Source organism: Homalodisca vitripennis, chromosome 6 (genome assembly GCF_021130785.1).
Source record: "Homalodisca vitripennis isolate AUS2020 chromosome 6, UT_GWSS_2.1, whole genome shotgun sequence".
In the NCBI taxonomy this organism is placed as follows: Eukaryota; Metazoa; Arthropoda; class Insecta; order Hemiptera; family Cicadellidae; genus Homalodisca; species Homalodisca vitripennis.
The window spans coordinates 126306881-126327835 of NC_060212.1; the positions used below are offsets into that span (position 1 = coordinate 126306881).

General features: G+C 30.6%; 1 protein-coding gene across 1 annotated transcript in view; it reads left to right on the plus strand.

Moving 5' to 3' along the window:
- The window catches only part of LOC124365555 (adenylate kinase isoenzyme 5), a 95139-nt gene that overhangs the window by 47314 nt on the left and 26870 nt on the right, over positions 1–20955 (plus strand). The window contains exons 5-6 of the mRNA XM_046821546.1: positions 4675–4820; positions 13030–13212. Coding sequence (XP_046677502.1) covers positions 4675–4820; positions 13030–13212 — 329 coding nt within the window. The remainder of the gene's footprint in view (positions 1–4674; positions 4821–13029; positions 13213–20955) is intronic.

The following is a 20955-nucleotide window of genomic DNA, read 5'->3' on the forward strand; positions in this document are numbered from 1 at the left end:
GAGCTTCTTAGCCTGACGCTAGTTATAATGAGTTTTTTAAGATAGGCCTTTTCGCATTTTCCTGCCCATTAACATGGACATTTCACTTGTTCAAGTATTTATGTAACACAATGAAAGAGAAAGTCATTACAGTGCAAGGACGATAGTACTGATAAAAAGAGCAACAGTCACGGACGGAAATTGAACCTACACTATCGACAACTCAAATTAAAAGCAATTTAATTAAACAGTGTGGAAAGCGGCTCTCGTAATTAATGTTTCAAAACAGGAACAATGAATAATGGTAAAAAAATGCGGACATAAAACTATGCGTATTGATTATAAATCATTACAGAATCAAAATAATTTAAAAGAATGTATTCATATTTTTACAATACAGAAAAATATAATTTTTTTTTTCACGAAATGCAAGAAATATTAAGCTGTAAGACAATAAGTGTACTAATTAAGCCTCACGTATTGATAATATCCTTTTATGAACTTATTCAAAATTTTTAGACCTTGTGGGAAAATAAAAATATCCCTTCGGCTCAGTTGGATGAAAAGTAGATTTCACGTGTAGCCATCACCTCTAAATGTTTAACTGAATATCCATTATTATATTAGAACTGTTATTTGCACAAAAGTGAAGGGAAATTAACTCTAAATTCCATTGCAATATAACTGTAACATTTGTAAACATTTATAAACTTCATAATCTTGAAACCTCACCAAAGAAAAGTTTATAAGCATATACATTTCTTTGTAGTAGGTAACTTTGATTTAGTTATAAGTAATCCAAAATTATGTTTGTAAACATATTCGTTGTCAAAAATTTAATTTTATACTTCTAGAAATGTAAACGGCAACCATCTTGTAATCCTGACTTTTTCATAAATAAGTAAGAATAAATGTTTCCTGAAATAGATTGAAATTTTTTATAAAAAATTTAATTTGGATTTATATTATAATACCATTAAGACAAAACATTTTCACAAATTTAAATTACTTCCATCTAAAGTACTTTGTAAAAATATTTATTAGTTAAAACATAATATTAGTTTGAATTTATTATTAACTACGGTAGTTATCCTGTTAATAATCCTTCACTATAGTATACATTTTAAAATTTGTATGTCTGCTATCGTGAAACCCTAATAGTAATAAAAAACCTTAAGTAGCAACATTACTGTACATTACTTGAGATTTGTCAAACTCTTTCTTATTTTGCGCTAAAATGCATAATAGCTCAACGTAACCAATTGTTTTAGTAAGCTTAAAAGGCCGAAATCCTGAACTATAAGAGATAATGAAAAAATTAAATAATAAAAGCATTACATAATTATTTTGTATATTTAAAACATGTATTGTTTGGAACAAATTGAGTTATTAACTTTCAAAATGAAATGAAAGATAAGTGAAATATACCTTAAATATAATTATGTGATAAAAGCATGTTTTTAATACTTTTAGTAAATCACCTTATTATAGAGAGATCTGCAAGTTGCACAGAATTCATTTACTTATTTTTTAAATTAAATTAACTGCAAATTAGTCATTTATATAGTATGGTAAACATACAGAAGAATATTTTCTCAAATAAATTTACTAATATTTTATTAATAAACTTCAAAATAAAATATGAATCAAAGAAGATTCCTAACAATTTATAGACATTTTGATTTAATACCAAATTGCTCAAAAGACCACTTCTTTTGTAAGTTTTATTAAGAAAGGTTTTCTCCTTTCACATAAAATAAATAAAATTAAAGTATCGTCTTATTTAAAAAATAAAATTGAACAACAATTTTAAATTTATTATAAAATTCATACAAAACAAAAATGTTTAATTTAAATCAATATAAAATATACCCTTTTTATTATAAGCAAAGCTAAATAAAACTAAACTACTAAATTACTTTATTAAAACTTTTCACACCACGTGTCTTACAACATGTCAATGCAATAAATTCATAGTAAAAACTGTAAATTTAACTATGTTTTATCCAAAAATACTTATTTAAAACTTTATATCATAATTCATAACAATAATTCTTACTGTTTAATATTGAATAATATTTGCAAAGGCATGTACTCTCTATAGTAACTTCGTTAATTATTAGGCGAATTAAAAAATCTTCTTATTTTCATTTGTATAATGATAACACAATAATCCCTATAAAAGGTATGTACAAATTACTTGAAAAATAATACCCCATATGACAATCGTAATCCAACAAAATAAGTGCTACTTAAGCAAAATACTGCGCAAACTTGTAAAGGGAAAATTTTGAATCGAAAAACAACAAAAATAAAACTCAAAAAACCGCCGAGATGCGCGTGTTGAAAGTTTTTATACTGACCTCTTCTCCTATCCAGCTAACTAATAACCGACACCTTTGGTTGGCCTCCGACTATCCAATAACAAGACCATAAAGATCTATTGTTAACTCAAACTACCCCTATTGTAATCCCGTTATTGAAACCTACTACCAGAAAACCCCGCTGTCTTGCTGTACCATTCCTACTTCCTTGGACCCTTTCTTGAGAAATTACATTATGTATTTTACCTATATTTAGAAAAAAATATTTAAATTTTAAAATATTATCATTTATTTTTTTCTAACCTAAATACTTAATAAATAAATTTTAAATTGCCGAAGCTACAATTATAATGGCTTAATTATGGTTAGTTAAATGAAAACTTAGGACCTCTTTGAACACTAAATACGAAATCTATTTAGTAACCGAGGATACTTCACTGGCATTCTCATCGAGAGGTCACAGCTTCAATTCTCAGAAAAGTGCCAGTCATTAATTTGGAGAGGACTAGAGTACTTCGTTACTTCTGTTAATAATTAAAAGGGTATGAAAAATAGTTAAGTATGATTTTAATGTATATTACCACACGAGAAGTGACAAGTATTTAAACTAGAGTTCAGAGAAAAGTGAATGAAATTTACAAACCTTCATATGTTTATCGTAATTATAAGAACAAATTTTAACGACGATAATCGTATCTGGTAATACAATAAATAGTTACTCGTATTTCCATGATTTTATTATGCATAATAAGATTACATGTTAAAAAGCGAGTTATGTATTCGAGATAAAGGCCCACACATACTTGTAGATTCTAAACAACGCTAATATTTATACTAAATATCTGTGACATATTTTACGCTATAAACATGGGTGTTAATGCTTAAAAAAGACTATACTTCCTACTAGAAATACAGCAATTCGTACCGTTGTTCCCAATAATAGACCTACCATTTCGACCGGTTTTCTGACGGTCTGAAATGTCAGAATATGGATCAGATTAGAGATAACGATGAGTAAAATTCTGTCTAGGACCATTGCAATTTTTATCAGTACCGTACACTTTGTAATGTATAGATTTCCTCCTTATTCTGTTTCTTGCACAGGCGAGTGACCGATGAGGATGGGCAGAATAAGCCTGAAAAGGAGGTCGATCTCTCATTAAAAACTTTACATTCTCACAAATAGTAGCCATAGTTTAAAATGCTCTATGTAGGGACATATGGGATATATCTTGTAGTAACTTTGTGGTATTAAAATAAACAGGTGTATTTTGTTGCATTATCTATGTCTGCATCAAAGGATATAAATTCGGTACTTACTTATGATATTTTTAGTTGTGAGCTGAATATCTCTTTAGTGATCCAGTTGCACATTACTAACCTAAGATTTCAAAATACAGAAATACGAATTGACCACGAGTACAACCGCAGTTTACCGCAGAGGAAAACTTTAGGAAATGTGGAGCTCTCTAGTACCAAACACTTCAATTAATGTAGAACTGAGATATATTTTTCTCATATGCTATTTTCGACCTGTTGAACCTAAATAATATTTTGCCTTTCCTTCTTTAAGTTGGCAAAGGATGTCAGCAAAATAGGTATTAATCCAAAATGTTTAATTATATAAATATTCACCGTTACAAAAGATTATTAAGATTAAGATTATTTCATGTTACAAAAGAGAGAAAATACCTTATTTTACCAGGAGTAGTTACAACCCCTCAAAAAAACAATTTAGAGACAAAGGGCTGTAATGTGACTCAAAACTTCCAAACAACAATACATTCCAAAGAGAGTTGTGTCTGTTTTATCTATGACAACTGAACCGGACAGTTGAGTGATAATTGAACTTTTCCAGACCTTATTTTTTCATTATTTTACAGTTGTTCATAAAGAAATTAATCGATCCTCTACTATACAACATTTTTAGTACAGGTTTTACCATATATCTCTAAAAAGATATTACAACTGCAGATCATATTTTAGTAAAATGCATATAAATACTGAAATACTGTTGCTATGTACTACTGATCCGTATCCAATGGTATATAGAATTAACTTACTTAGAGAAATTTTAGGTTTTAAGTGGAATAGCTTTTTTACCCTGTGAAAAAGCAGTTTTTAATGGCACAATTACTACCGAAATATAACTTTAACTATCGGGACGTAAATTTTTAGCGGGATTCCATGAATCTTGTAACCGGTATATCTTTCTGAGTAGTACAATTATCTTACAACAAATTGAAATAACACTGCTTCAAATGTTATTATTATTATTTATATAATTTAACAATAATGTACTGTTTAACTACTTTACCGATACTTTTATGGGGTCAAAACTTGTTGAATAATGTGTGTTTATTATGTTCAGCAGAGATGAAGGACTTCGGGCAGTTGTCGAGCAAGACGGTAACGGAAGTATTGATGCTTGAGATCAAGATGGCGCCTGCAGCCAAAGCCTACTTAGTGTCCGGCTATCCCCGCAACATGAGAGATGTAGTTGAATATTCTAACAAGGTAAATATGTTATATTGTTTGAATCCAACTCTCACATATATTGTAAACATAATAATTCTTGTTTTACCTCCAATGTTAGGTTTCAGAATAGTTTATATTTCTGTTTGTCGTAGTAGAACGAAATAAGGGTAGTTAGTTCACCACATTTACGAAATGTCTTTCAATGTTATTATTTAGGGCTGTAAAATTATTACACATAATGTTTATTTATACGAATAAATATTTCAGCGGCTTAAAGTTGCCAAATATAAATGTACATATGCCTGCAATAATAAAAGCTTAGCACCCTATTTGCAAACATATTGAATTAATCAATGCAAGCCGCACTAATTATAACTCTTGTGCGGATGCAGGCACAATCAATTGGTATTTTTAAGACTTTATGTTAGAACCTGATTTTAAATTGCGTGATTAATTTTCAATACTAAAGATAATCCTTGCTTTTGTATTATATATTTCACCATTTTCTCGATAATCCGATCATTTTAATAATCCGATTGCTTGCAACAAACAAATACTCGAATTAATGTGATTAACCTGTATTTGAATAGTAATTAAATAATATTTCATATGTATGTCTAAAAAAATAGTTCTTGACCAATAATTCATAACTATGGCTTGTTACTGGGGAATCATCGTCATTATCAAAGAAAGTCATAGTCAGTGAATGATTTTCCATGGAGTGGATGAGGTATTGGTAAGTACTATATAGGCTAGTTGTATGATTTAACAATTTGGTTGCAAAGTCTCTCAGTGTTTAATACGAATGTTATAATAAAATAGTCTTGTGCTCTTACGCTATCGAACGTGTTATATACCCATACTACCCAAGCTATATCACACGATAGTAACAGTTATTTACCAAGCCACTCAGTATTTGATAATGCGAATGTCATCATAAAAGACTATTGTCCCTTCAATAGTAATTGTGTAATATATACAAATACAATACCCAAGTTATAGTATACGATAGTATCACTTGGATACCAAACCAATCAGGTTCCATAATACGATTGTCATTACAAAAGACTATTGCGCCCTTCGGTAGTAGATGTGTAATATACAAATACTATACCCTAGTTATACAGGGTGTATATTATGTCTGGAAACACCCAAATATATATCCTTTAATAATTTAAATATAAATTTGAAACCTCTTACAATCGTGATAGAGATTGGGCATCTACTTTTTGGAACAATGTTTTTTGTTATGTCACACCAACGGGGACGTCCTGGCCTCCGAGGGTAAATCGTGAATATTCTTAATGGAAGCTATACCTTGTGATACATTAATTTTAAAGGTAATAGCTTACTGAATTGAATGCCACAAACCGCATCTCAAAGGAATTATTCTATCAGAAAATAGAGCATTTTTAGTATTGAAAATTTACTGATGTTCAACAATGTAATTTTAACATGGTTTTCTTGCCACAAAATGTGTTACACTAATTTTTTAGCATTTTTTAAATGTTCAATTAAAATAAAATAAACAATTTATTTTTAAGCTGGTTTCATTAGTACAAATTTACCAGTTTTTTATTACAATGAATAAAACTTATGAGTCACTTTCTCTGATTACTTATGAATTCTGTACTTGGTGTTTTTCCATTCAGCAGGAAGGTTTTTAAAGGGACAAAGGTCACTAGCCTATGAGAAACATTATTGTGTTAATAATAATCTGGTCTACAGGTTTCAGTTTTGTTGAGCATGGAGCTTTCACTAGACAGGGTCCTAAGCTTGGGAATTACAAATGGACAAAGGTCATATCATTCCTGTCGAGTTTAATCAGTGTCTCTGTGAAGCATTGCTGTCAACAAGTTATCTAATTACAGTAGTTCAGTTTTTTATTTGGCATTTTAATGGAATTGTCTGAAAGAGAACGAATTACTCTGTTGATGATGCGAGGATATGGCGATCGTCAAAGATATTATCGGGAAGTTTGTAATTTGTTTAATGACACTTTCCCAGAAAGGAATCCCATACGTGTTTCAACAATATCAAAACTATTGAGCGTTTTGAAATGACAGGGAGTGTACGTAATCGGCAAAAGTCGGGTAGGATACAATCTGCAACAGATGAAGAACATGCACTAGATGTTTTGCAAACATTTATTGAAGACCCACATACATCGCTCAGAAAAGCTGCACAGCAACATGATATGCACCCTATGTCTGTGAGTAAGATTTTGAAAATTAATAAATACAAACCATTTAAAGTTCATTTAGTCCAAACAGTTAAGTGAGGATGATTACGACAGAAGAGTTGAGTTTTGTGAACTTGTGATGCGCAAATGTGATGACAATAGAGATTTTCTGACCCAACATACTATTTTCTGATGAGGCAACTTTTTTTCCTAAATGGCAATGTTAACAGGCACAATTGCCGTTACTGGGCTAGTGAAAACCCCACATTGGATTACTGAGTCCCATTCACAGCAACCACAAAAACTGAACGTATGGTTGTGGAATTTTAGGTAACAAAATTGTTGGACCCCTTTTTCATTAATGGAAATTTAAATGCCGAACTTTACTACAATATGCTCCAAAATGAAATAATCCCAGCTATTCAAATTGCATCAGGAGAATACTTTGATAATGTATGGTTTCAGCAGGATGGTGCTCCACCCCATTATGGGAGGACAGGTAAGAGAGTATTTGGATTTAAGGTTTCCTCATAAATGGATTGGCCGAAGAGGAGAAATCGAATGGCCTCCAAGATCTCCGGATTTGTCACCAATCGATTATTTCCTATGGGGTCATTTAAAATCCAATGTTTATAGAAGAAAGCCTCATAATTTGGAAGACCTAAGAAACAGGATTATAGAGGAGATTGCTTTGATAACTGAAGAAATGTTAGGCAACTCTGTCGAATCATTTTACACAAGATTGGCTCATTGTCAAACCGTAGAAGGAACACAGTTCGAACAATTGCTTTGACACCAAATGCAGTTAAACGTTTGTTGTAAGACTTTTTCTAACAGCATACATTATTTTTTATTTGTAATAAGAAATCAATAACATAAGTATTTCCATAATTGTACTGTAATAAAAACTGGCAAATTTGTGCTAATAGAACCAGCTTAAAATGAAATTTTTTGTTTTATTTAATTGAACATTTAAAAAAAAATGCTAAAAAATTAGTGTAACACATTTTGTGGCAAGAACCATGTTTAAAATTACATTGTTGAACATCAGTAAATTTTCAATACTAAAAATGCTCTATTTTCTGATAGAATAATTCCCTTGAGATGCGGTTTGTGGCATTCAATTCAGTAAGCTATTACCTTTAAAATTATGTATCACAAGGTATAGGCTTCCATTAAGAATATTCACGATACCCTCGCAGGACGTCCCCCGTTGGTGTGACATAACAAAACATTGTTTCCAAAAAGTAGATGCCCAATCTCTATCACGATTGTAAGAGGTTTCAAATTTATATTTAAATTATTAAAGGATATATTTGGGTGTTTCCAGACATAATATACACCCTGTATATACGATAGTATCTATTGGAGACCAAACCAATCAGGTTTCATAATGCTATTGTTATCACAAAAGACTATTGCGCCCTTAGGTAGTAGATGTGTAATATACCCATACAATACCCAAGTTATAGTATACGATAGTATCACTTGGATACCAAACCAATCAGGTTTCGTAATACGATTGTCATAATAAAAGACTATTGCGCCCTTAGGTAGTAAATGAGTAATATACCCATACAATACCGAAGTTATTGTATACGATAATATCACTTGGATGCCAAACCAATCAGGTTTCATAATACTATTGCCATCACAAAACACTATTGCGCCCTTCGGTAGTAGATGTGTAATATAGTATACGATAGTATCACTTGGATACCAAACCAATCAGGTTCCATAATACTATTGCCATCACAAAACACTATTGCGCCCTTCGGTAGTAGATGATTAATATACAAATACTATACTAAAGTTATAGTTTACGATAGTATCACTTGGATAACTAACCAATCAGGTTTCAGAATACTATTGTCATCACAAAAGACTATTGCGCCCTTCGGTAGTAGATGTGTAATATACAAATACTATACCCAAGTTATTGTTTACGATAGTATCACTTGGATACCAAACCAATCAGGTTCCATAATACGATTGTCATCATAAAAGACTATTGCGCCCTTCGGTAGTAGATGTGTAATATATACAAATACTATACCTAAGCTATAGTATACGATACTATCACTTGGATACCAAACCAATCAGGTTCCATAATACGATTGTCATCATAAAAGAATATTGTGCCCTTCGGTAGTAAATGAGTAATATACCCATACTTTTACCCAAGTTATAGTACATGAGAGTAGCACTTTGCCACAAAGTTACTCAGTGTCCTTCGGTAGTTAGGCTGTTCTATATACAATTACAATTTTACGTTATATTATACGTTAAAAGTAAAATAATTAGTAATAATTATTATTTATAACATTAATTTCTTTATACACATCATGTCTACCTCTAAAATGCATATACAAAGTAATTTAAAACAATAGGCTGTACAGGGAACGCACTGAAATTGAGGAACGTATTTGGTTCAATACTAAGTGCTTGGGCTTTTTATACAGTGTATAAGTAGCAACACTTTATGGATGTATCCTTTAACTCACAATACACTTTGCCCATATGTTTCTCGTTATCTATAGGTTCCTCTCTTAATAACTATGCTACGTTTTCATTTATTTTTACTATTCCTTATTTTTCCATAACTAAATATTCTATTGTTTATGCCTTTACGATATTTGAATATTACAATAGAACAACAAAACAAATATTTTTTGATATAAACATTGTAACACTTTGGAAAAATTTGAATTTATTTATAATATTTTATCCCGTCTTACACATCAGGCCTCGGACGTCTTACAAGCAACCACTAGCTAGACACTTTGTGAAGACAGCACTCTTATATGTAATCTGCTACTGTTTTTTAGTAAAATTTGCAACGATATTAATGTGAGTAATGAGTAAAAATAAATCAATATTGCGTTCTATTAATTAATATCGGGTTGAGTCTATTAATAGAATTTTGAAACTTTTCACCTTGTATCTTACAAAAGAAAAAAGTTTAGGCTATATTTTAAGGATTCAGATCTATTTATTATCTTCCTTAGAGTTCACAAAATCCTAAAATATAACATTATAACATCCTAAAATATAACATTATAACATCCTAAAATATACATTAGATTAACATATTAAAAATCCAGATTTTTGAGAAGACTTCCACCTTTCCTTGTGCGTGCAATATGTTTAGTGTTCCTGATCCTGACATTTTTTGGACTTAATTGATAAGGATAGATCTCAAACCTTTAAACGTATTATTATATGTTTTTAAAATACATCGATAATAATTGACCACTATCCTATTCTCCTTTTAAATTACTTATAGCAAATAACAAACCCGGAAAAAATACCGCATTCTTGTTAAAAACCTTCTTGCTTCAAAATATTCAATTGGTTTTCTCTCTCACCCTCAATCAATTCAGTAACGGAGACACCGATGTATTGACTCAGTTCGGGGTATGTTTGCCATAAATATCACATTACCATAGTCGTATTAGCATGTATATTGATGACTGGAACATGAGACATCTGTGCAATTCCCTCCCTTTGTTACATATGCAACAAATACAGTCGCTTAGCGTGATTGTCTAATACCAACATGTTCTGTTTTGATTATGCATTAGGCTATTTAGATTTACCACAATCTGCTAATTCCCTTACTATCTACAAACACAAACTAACATTAAAACAGTTAATAATAAAAAATGGTAACTACAAAATGATGTTACATTCCAGTTCTAAAACAATTTCCAGTAAGATTTGCACAAAATAAATAATAAATAATTACGTGTTGTTTACGTAGTGCCTAGACTGTGAAATTTTAGTTAGTTGTTATATAAATTTAAGTATGGAAAAACAATAAAACTATTATTTTAAGTTAATATTATAATTATATATAGTTGTATATAAATTATAATACTCATAATTTATATTTATTAAAAATTATAACTATGTATTATAATTTATAATACATAAATTATATTAATGTTATATGATTTATATAACATTAAATTATATGTTAATGTTGTATATAAAATTATATTAAATAACTTCATAATAATTTGTGAAGGTTTTGAATTAGGTTTAAAATAAAATAAAATATAAACTGTAAATGGAATTAGATGAAAGTCTTTGATGTAGATCATATCAGATGAAAGTTTAGTTAATCTTAAAACATTAAAAGGAATTGTTCTTCACCAGATTTCTTAAGCGCCCTTATTAAAATGTTAAATATAAAAATTCGACTATAAATCCAATAATTTAGTTTATAAAATATTTAAAAATTACAATAATGGTATTACAAATTAATAGAAGGATATTGTGTATTTCAGTTCCTCCTAACAGTTTGTTAGTTAATCTACTGGCTCTCGCCCCGTGTATGTCATTATAATGCTTTAGAACTTACTAAGCATTTAATATGCTTAAACCAAACCACTTTTCATTGTTCCATCAGGCTTAAGTAAACAAAAAACTTCGTTACGTGTTACAAGTTATACATTTAACGAAGTTCTCCCAGATGTTCAAGTAATAAAATAATTAATTTTTATTTTATTTGTTATAACTTCGTAACAGTTATAGTTTGTATTGACTAAGCTTATTATTACAACTTATAAGTTGTAAAATAGAAAAAATATTAGAAATTGTTGTTAGGTAATTCCTTGGAACTAATATTTTCATTTCTTTTATAATTTCTACATATCTTTGACTGTTATAATATAACCTAATAATTGATAATAATCTCACAATTTACTGCTGACTAAAGTAGTTTAATTTATTTAAAATTTATATTTAAAATAAGATTACATTAAATTAAGGGCAATTAAATGATAAATTCATTTGTGTTAAGAATTTAGATAAAATTTTACTGCAAAAAACAAAACAAGGTTGACCTTTCAGCCATTTATCATACGATTATAGTAGCTGTAGTGAAGGTATGGATATGTTAAGTAGCTAGTCCACAACGTAATAAAATGAGCAGGTAAACCTATGTTTGAGATTGTATTAGCGTACAAATGTTGTAACATTGTAACATCGTAACAACGCTGTAGTGCCTGGGTACACGACGATTGAATTAGCTGACGATCTGAGAGCCTGTTAATTCTGCTTGACTGGATTGCGTAAACCCCATCTAACAATTAGAGCTCTGCGTTCTCATGGCTTTGTTATAAAGGACCTAATTGTAAAAAAATACCAGACATCACGACAATTACTTGAAATATAAGAGTAGACGACTTAATTCCGGCAGTTTTAATATGGTGGTGGATTAAAAATTAAATTGAAGTGCCATAAATTAAGATTTATTGTAACTAACTACCATGTATAATTTCTATTATTAGAACTCTCCTTTTTCTATTTTTAAATAATTATAATATATAGTTATTACAGTTTAAATTAAAGAACAACTACGAACTACTCATAATACTAGATGAAAGAAAAGCTACAAGAGGTAATCAAATATATTATGGGAAATTTAATTTAGTCAGTGATAAGTATTCTACGATTTTGTGACCGTCAATTTTTTTACTGGTTCTAGCATTATACTTTATTAGTTACTTATAAAAATGTAAGAGATCTTAATTCTTGTGCTTACACAGTTGGTTGCATAACTGAAACCAAATTCTTGCTGTTCACACCGCGTGGAAAAGAAAAGAACTGTCATGCCCAGAGTGATCCTAGTGGCATATAAAAACTAGTTATGCTGACAAGCTACATTGTTTGGCTACTACGATGGCTATGAAAAAAATTATATAATACCTTAATCTACTCTTAATATTCTTAATAATGTAACCTGTATTAACATGAATAATATAGGTTATGAGTTGACTTACCTTCAAATAATGTCAAGAGGAAGATCAAGAGATATAATTTGTTTATTAATCTGCCAAGCTATATTTACTATCCTTGATCAAATGGAATTGCCCAGTAATTATACCAGTAATTATTTTGTGTTGTCTTTTACAATAAATATTGTAAGTGCAACTATCAATTGTGGCTTGAAACTGGCAATCTATCAGAGAAAAATAGAACATGGCGTCAAGTTGGGTCTCGGCATTGCTAGGATATAACTGCCCGGCTATTACATTTTATCTCGTGTTGTTTGCACAGATACAGATCGTAAGTGGAGTAATCCTAGTGGCTTGGCGTGAGAAAGTCCTGGAGAGGCAAATAGATTATGGTGCCAAGTTGGGCCATGTGGTTCTCGGCTTGGCTAGGATGGAGCTATCCAATTTCTACAAGAATGTTGTTCCAGTTGCCGACTACTACGACCAGAGAGGCATGCTCATAGCGGTGAGTTATTAATTTCTGTATAAGCCTTTATTATTTATTGCCTTACAAAAATGCACAAGGAAAGAGTACGCCGCACCGTTTAACAGGCTTTGCTGATCTGCATGCAAATTTGGCATGTTGTTTATATCATTAGACTATATGTATTACTATGTCATGTGTTAAAATATAATCAGATTTCTTTTGACTGTTAAATAAATGTATTAATATTTACATTTATATATTATACATTTATTTATAATAATAAATGTTCACTAACGTTCAGCATAATCCTACGGATTAATATGCACCATAATCAAAATTAGTTTTGCATATATAGAAAATAAGCTTCATGAAAAATCTAGTCCATAGGTCTATTCGTTTTCAAAAGATCGTGTGTACAGACAGACACACAGAGAGAAAAGCAGAAATACTAATTTTCCAGCCACTCGAGGGATAAGCTTTGAGGACGCTCAGCCAATAATTGCAAGAATAATGCCTTTCCACGTAAAGAAAGAACCTCACTTTGCTATAGTCACCATTATCGTACGAATGACTTCTAAATGTAAAGATTGTAAGTGCGAATTTAATTAGATATGAATCACCATATTAGTCTAGAACCGAACAACAAATTTACACTACATTAACACGCAGTTTTCGTGATATCTATAGAGGATATTTCGTATAAAAGAAGTCGGTCATCACCAATTGATGGACGTCGAAATGGGTAATAGTAAAATATATGTAACGATAGTTTTTTTTCTTAGGAAAGAAGGCTGTGTTTTTATAAAATGCAAAGAGGAGAATGCAGGTGTTACTTGTTGGTATTTGAATAATTGTAGATATCTCTATTTAACATCACACTTTGGAACACTATTTGTAAGATTTGGAAAAACAAAGCATATTCAATAGCTTAAAAATAGTTATACCAGTTAAATTTCTAGTTAATTAGTCAATTTTTCTATAATATTACTAAAATACTATGGGACATATTTGAAAATTTATTACGAGCCGTTATTATGTAACGTTAATAAATAATTCTTGAGGTCTACTTATTAAGCCCACATTCGATTTAGATATTTCACAATATACATCTAATTTCTTAAAGGTGACTAAGGAACTCCACAAATGATCTGAATTCGCCCCTAATTAGCTGTTTTATAATCTACAGACAACTTTAGATATGAATACTACAGTATGTTCAATGTGTAAAATATTGACATTTTTAATATACTATCAAGTTTTGGGTTAAGAAAGTATTATTATAATTGTAAAATACAAAACAGTATATTATTTCTGGATTACAATTACTCTACCTACAAAGAAACCCAATGAATAATCGGTAATACTAATTATGAGCACAATATCATAGTTATCCAAATGTTTGGTTGAACAAGGTTGAATTATAGCTACTTAATGAATATAACAAACTTTTCCTACTAGAATAATTACAAGAACGTTTTTGAAAAAGGAGTTCTATGTACCAAACACCAGATACTTAATCTGATAAACAGTAAATAATATACTAAGAAGTAAAGTTTCTTAAATACTGAAACTTATAATTATTTTCTGCACTCTTGTTTACAATATTGAGGAAAACAGAACGTTCCCATTTATATAATTTATAAATACTTTTCCTAGAGATTACATTCATCCCGTAAACCTTTAATTAAAACCAGCTGATAAAACTTAAGTACTGTAATAGGGTTTAAATGTCATACATTTTACACCACGGTTTTTTATGCGACCATTTCTTGGTAAAGTCTGCATACTCCAAAGTTTCAGAAACACTTGGCGGCCGAACTCTTTATAGCCAGCACCATGTAAAATAAAATATCATGGCACTTACATTATTTGTGTGTACTTGAAGACAAATCCACACTATGTTGTTTTTAGTATTCTCGGCGCTTTCCGTTACTGTGATGATATATAGGTAAAAAAAGAATTCATCCTAACAGAGCAATGAGGATAGGACCTTTCTATCTTATACTAGATAACCTTCTCAGGTAAAACACCGTTCATACGCACAATTAATACATATTACTATAGGAAAAAACCCAAAAGTAGTAAAGTAGGAGTAAAATCAAAGGAAAACAGTATTTGTGACAGAACAAGATTACAAAGGTATTTGTAGTCTCAGAACGGTCTGACACTCATGCATGTGGACAATGGCGCGAGAACCTACATCGCTACCTCGCTCTGGTGACGATAAACGAAAAACATTATTCCAGATAGATTATGCCTGTTCTAACAGAATAGGATTTTGATGGTCCAATTATAAATAACTAAGAGAGCTGTCAATTATTTTCAATTATATGGGTATATACGTCGATTGTCTTTATTACGAAAAGACGTTTTATAATTTCTCTAATAATGCCGTCAAACTGAATTATTAAATCGTATGTATTTAAAAACAATTTTATACTTAGGAGTATAAAACGGAGCTAGGTAACTTTCGTTTCTTCTTCAGTAACGAATTAAAATGTAATCATTCTCTTCACTATTGAGATGTAATTTAGCTGTATTTTCAAACAAGATAATTTAATTTAAAGCACAATTAATAAGATTAAAGTCCAATGAAATAATTTTACTCATTTTAGGTTAGTCCTAACTAAATGTTGTAAATTCTTTCAGTTGCATGTGAGAGAATATAAAATTTAGGACTTATTAAATGTAAAATTGTGTGATAGTTCACACAGGATTGGTGAAACTGAAGATTATTAAAGTGGAGATAAACATAAATAATTATGGTTTAGGAGTGGGTAATCAAACACTTAATCAAATAGTAAACACGTTTTCTTATGGCCTTTTTAAGAGCAGATTTCAAAGTTGAACTGAGTTAATAAGGAATCTCTTCGTTCTAGTAAACTTATTCATTTTTATATATGAAACTGCTATAGATATAAAACGGTTCACGCGCATGCGCTGCAATGCAGGTTGATTGCATGGAAACCCTGGCGTCGCTGAAGACCTTAATATTTCCCAGAACGCCACTTGTTGGAGTCTCAATCAACACTAACTTCAAACAAGTTCTAAATACTTCTTCATACACTAAATTCGTAGCCAAATTTATAAATTTTTTTACTACAATCAGATCTACACCTCAGGTACAAAGAATAAGATTATGGAACACAACTATGTTCCTTTACATCCAAGACGAAAACAGACTCAACGGTTGAAATAGCGTCAGAAAATGGCTAATGAAAGAAAACCGATGATGGATATGGAATAGAAAAAATTGAAATTGGACTATTTTCAAAGAATCATAAGTTTGAAATTATGAGGTTAATAATAACTTTATTTACTAGTATCCAATTTTTGCTACTAGTAAAACCACCAGTTCTACAGGTTATCATGTCAGGTTTATTTTAGGGTGTGACTTAAAGTTCCAACTCTTATTCTGTCTCTACTGCCTTATCTTTGATCTCCTACTTACAGGCAATAAATTAGTAAATAGAAAATGATAATGATAATGTAATTTATCTTGACAGTGAGGAGCAAATCTAGACCCAGGTTTCTTAAATATACTGAAACATAAAGTATTTCAAAACTCCTTAGAAAGGTCTTAAAAATTACTAACGGTGGATGAAAACCAATAGAAAATTTTAAAACTAAAATAAAAAATAATTAAAGATGGAGCCATTACAATCGGATTAACGCTTTTGAATGGAATGGATAAACTGAAATTATATCCATTTGTTTCTTGCAAATAATAGTACTTACAAGTTTACAATACATTTGAGTACTTTCAGTGTTCTTGAAAGCATAATTATGACTCATTGATTTTTGTTCAACAATTCATAACAAACTTTTAGTAATACTTCCTTTATTCAACTGAATGTGAGTTCTCAAATTTAATGGTTACGTGCGCTACAGAATATACTAGACTTATACGTAAATATATAATTTACATGCAAAATAAAGCCTCTTTTTCAAGAAAACAGATTCCTATGTCGTTTCCATATTTTCTATGTTAGTATCGTATTAGTATCGGTGTTTTGCAGCTAATGGTTTAAGTTAGTTTTTGAGATTATCCTAACTTAAGTAACGTTCCATACTGTTCCCACACAATTATCCTGAATGGATACTAAAAGAAACTGCATTTCATCAAGGAAGAGAGAGAGAGAGAGAGAGAGAGAGAGAGAGAGAGAGAGAGAGAGAGAGAGAGAGAGAGAGAGAGAGAGAGAGAGAGAGAGAGAGAGAGAGAGAGAGAGAGAGAGAGAGAGAGAGAGAGAGAGAGAGAGAGAGAGAGAGAGAGAGAGAGAGAGGAGAGAGAGAGAGAGAGAGAGAGAGAGAGAGAGAGAGAGAGAGAGAGAGAGAGAGAGAGAGAGAGAGAGAGAGAGAGAGAGAGAGAGAGAGAGAGAGAGAGAGAGAGAGAGAGAGGAGTGTAAGTTTAGCAAAAAACCCCTGGAATTAGCCCAAATGCTACCGGAAATTTGTGGAGGTATGTGAATGAAAAATTTCTAGTTTTTTCTCATGGAGACACTTCATTAAATTACCTTTTTAATCGCTAATTTAAGCCAAAGATCAGGAAGAATCGCAGTCCCTCAATCCTTAGTTAACTAACTTCAAATTAATAAGTTTTATGTGTGTCAAAATATTAATGTTAACATATTAATAAAGAATGGGTTTGAAAATACACACAAGAAGATCCATCCCAAGCTCAATAGTGAGTTCCTCATGCCAGATAATTAAACTAATATAATCCACTCTTAAGAATAACTGTTAAATATACTGCTAGACTTCCTTAAATATGACTAAATCGATTTAATTCAACTAATACATATATTTAAGATTACATAACAATATACGTACTTTAGATCATACTCTTTAACTCTAGTGATAATAAAAGTGTATCCCTGAATATATTAGGATTATGCTGTGAATGTAGATTCAGTTGCCACTCGGGAATGAGCCTGGACACAGAGTGACAGTAGACAGGTTAGTTATTAATGTGATGGAGCCATTAAGTCGTGTATCTAGGCCCACTCGGGCATGCTCTCTCATTATAGCTGGACTACATTCATGCAGATGAGCATATTATGAGGATATTAACTGACAACATCTAAACTACATGTGTGACAGAGTGGTTACGTTTAGTATGATGACTGTTTATTTGATTGAGGTGTTACATAGTTTATGTTGAGCTCATTACTGTTATTATAGAACTTAGATAATACAACTTAGTATAATAGGTAATCATAGACAGTAGATAGATAATATAACAAATTGTCTGGACCTATAAGTGTATTTTATATATTTAAAAAAGTCTTTACTGTAAGTGACAGCCGTAAAAATATTTGAAAAGATTGCGATAACATAGACAGCATAAATAATGAACAAACACTCTGCCATAATATAAACGGATTGTAACTAAAGCTGGCAGAATTGTATTTAATATACCCATCATGACTTCGGAAGACATATCTGTATATGTAATTATTGACATGATTGACATGTGGGCCTGTTTATATTGATCTGTGCATTTTTCTCAGTTACTTCCTGATGTAAAAAACGATGAAAATATACTAAATGATACAAAATTGTGGGATTTTGCACTATAAAAAGTTTATCTGCCAGTTTTAAATATAAATAACACTTAACGGAGTTTGAAAATTTACCTTAATAACGACAAAATTACTTTCTAACTATGAATATTTAATTTTGTAACAGCCAAATTTGAAATATTTATACTGTTCCAGAAAATACATAATATTCATTGAGCATCTTACCGTAGTTTTAATGTCAAGCAAAACACACAAGCGAAGCAAAATTTTAAGTATACCTATGAATTTCTCAACATGTATTACCATTTTACATTTACAACTTTTTTAATTAAATTTGATTTCATATCAGTGCTTAAATAATAATGGTGCACACACCAAAACACTATGGAAAGATTTATGTGTCAGCCTTCATGTCATAAAATGTCACATATTTGAATATCTTATTGGGATATCGAGTTTTTCGTTGCCTTCATGGTTTCATAAGATTCATGCAAAAATATTTTTTTACTATCTTATGTATGATACAAATTGCGACGAAATAACGTGGAGTGACATGTAACATCATCTAACTCAGTGTTAATCATATATTATTGAAAATTCATATACAATTTCAAGTCTACAGAATTATAGACAGGCACATATGGAAGTTTTTAGTCCTACGAATTTAGTTGCTAGGGCTCAGGTAACAAAACTACTGTCATATATTATCATTGGAAATCTACACGCGCGTGGAGACAAAGGCCTGTTTTAATTTGAAATGAAAGGCTCGTCAAAAGTGTACGAGTATTAAATTGACACCAAATATGTCTATAAAATATATTTTAGATACCTAAAATCATCAATTAAAAATCAATATCCGTTCAATATTAAAATAAAAAAAATTGGAATAAAAAGAGTTCAGCTGGTTAATACATCGTTCTATGGAATGTCCATTTAATAACAACAGCTGAGATACAAACCGATTGATACTGTCAACAACTGTTGTTTAGGTGAGATTAAGTGGTGAATGTCACAGATAATGTTCCTGATAATCGAGGAATTAACATACTGTTTCACAAATCAGCAAGCCATGTTTTACTTTATACCACTGATTATTGAAGATACTATTAAATCAATTATTTATTCAAACCGCATCGAAAAAAAGTTTGGTAAATTTATGTGTTACTATGTGAATAGCAGAAAAATTTGTTTTAGCTAGATCTACAATGTGTGAACGTTGACGTTATTGTTATGTATTTGGAGTGTTAATACCTGGGACTGCGGTTGATAATATTCGCTTTAGCTACTAAAATCATAGTGCCGATTACTAATATGTATGCTATTTTATTTACAATGTACTATGGTAGTGATTTTCAGTAAATTGTATTAATGCAGAATTAGTTAACTAAATGTACAACATAGGTTTTCATTGAGTTAAATTGGTTAAATTGTTGGTGTTGGTGCTACTCATCTCTTTGTGGAAGTAACTGACACATTCAACGGTTAATCAATTGTAGGCAAAAGTTTAATTTTATACTACGCATCGCTAATAATAAATTACTATTGTGTCATAAATTAGTTGACTTTTCAAATTGTTTATGGGTAATTGATCTCATGTTGAAATACGTTCGAATCTCTTCCATTCTCAATCAAACTATCCCTGTTGAACATCAGACTTCAGACCTAGCCGTAATTACTGTGACCAGGTACTTTCTTTAACTGAGCTTTAATTGTGGAGATATGAGAAGACATTCAGAAGATATGAGAAAAACATATTGTTCCCAACTTTCCACCAAAATGATTCATTTTGTGATTCGGATTATTTGCTTATTCTGAGTCTTGCATTTATAAAAAAAATCCGTTTAACAAATACAAGACTCAGGATGAGCAAATAATACAAATCATAAAATGAATCCTGTTGGTGAAAAGTTGGGAACAATATGTGGCACATAAACATTTAAAGTGATAACCTAAGTGTTGGAAAAGTAAGACAGAACCAAACAATGACTATTACAAAAAAACATAAATATACGTACTGTTCAAATGAGAAAGAGCAATTCAAATGTACATAGTGTGAACTAAAAGTGTGTTACTACCTCTTTGCAACACTTATATGAAACGCACAGTAATTTTCTTAACACTCGTCTATTCCATTGTATTTTATTTACTGACAAAATATTGGTTATTATAATCATAAGTTCTGCGTTTTAAATTTCTTGAAAGTTTCTTCCCTCTCCGTTGGAAAAAAATTTACTAACAATTTAAAACAAACTTGTATTTT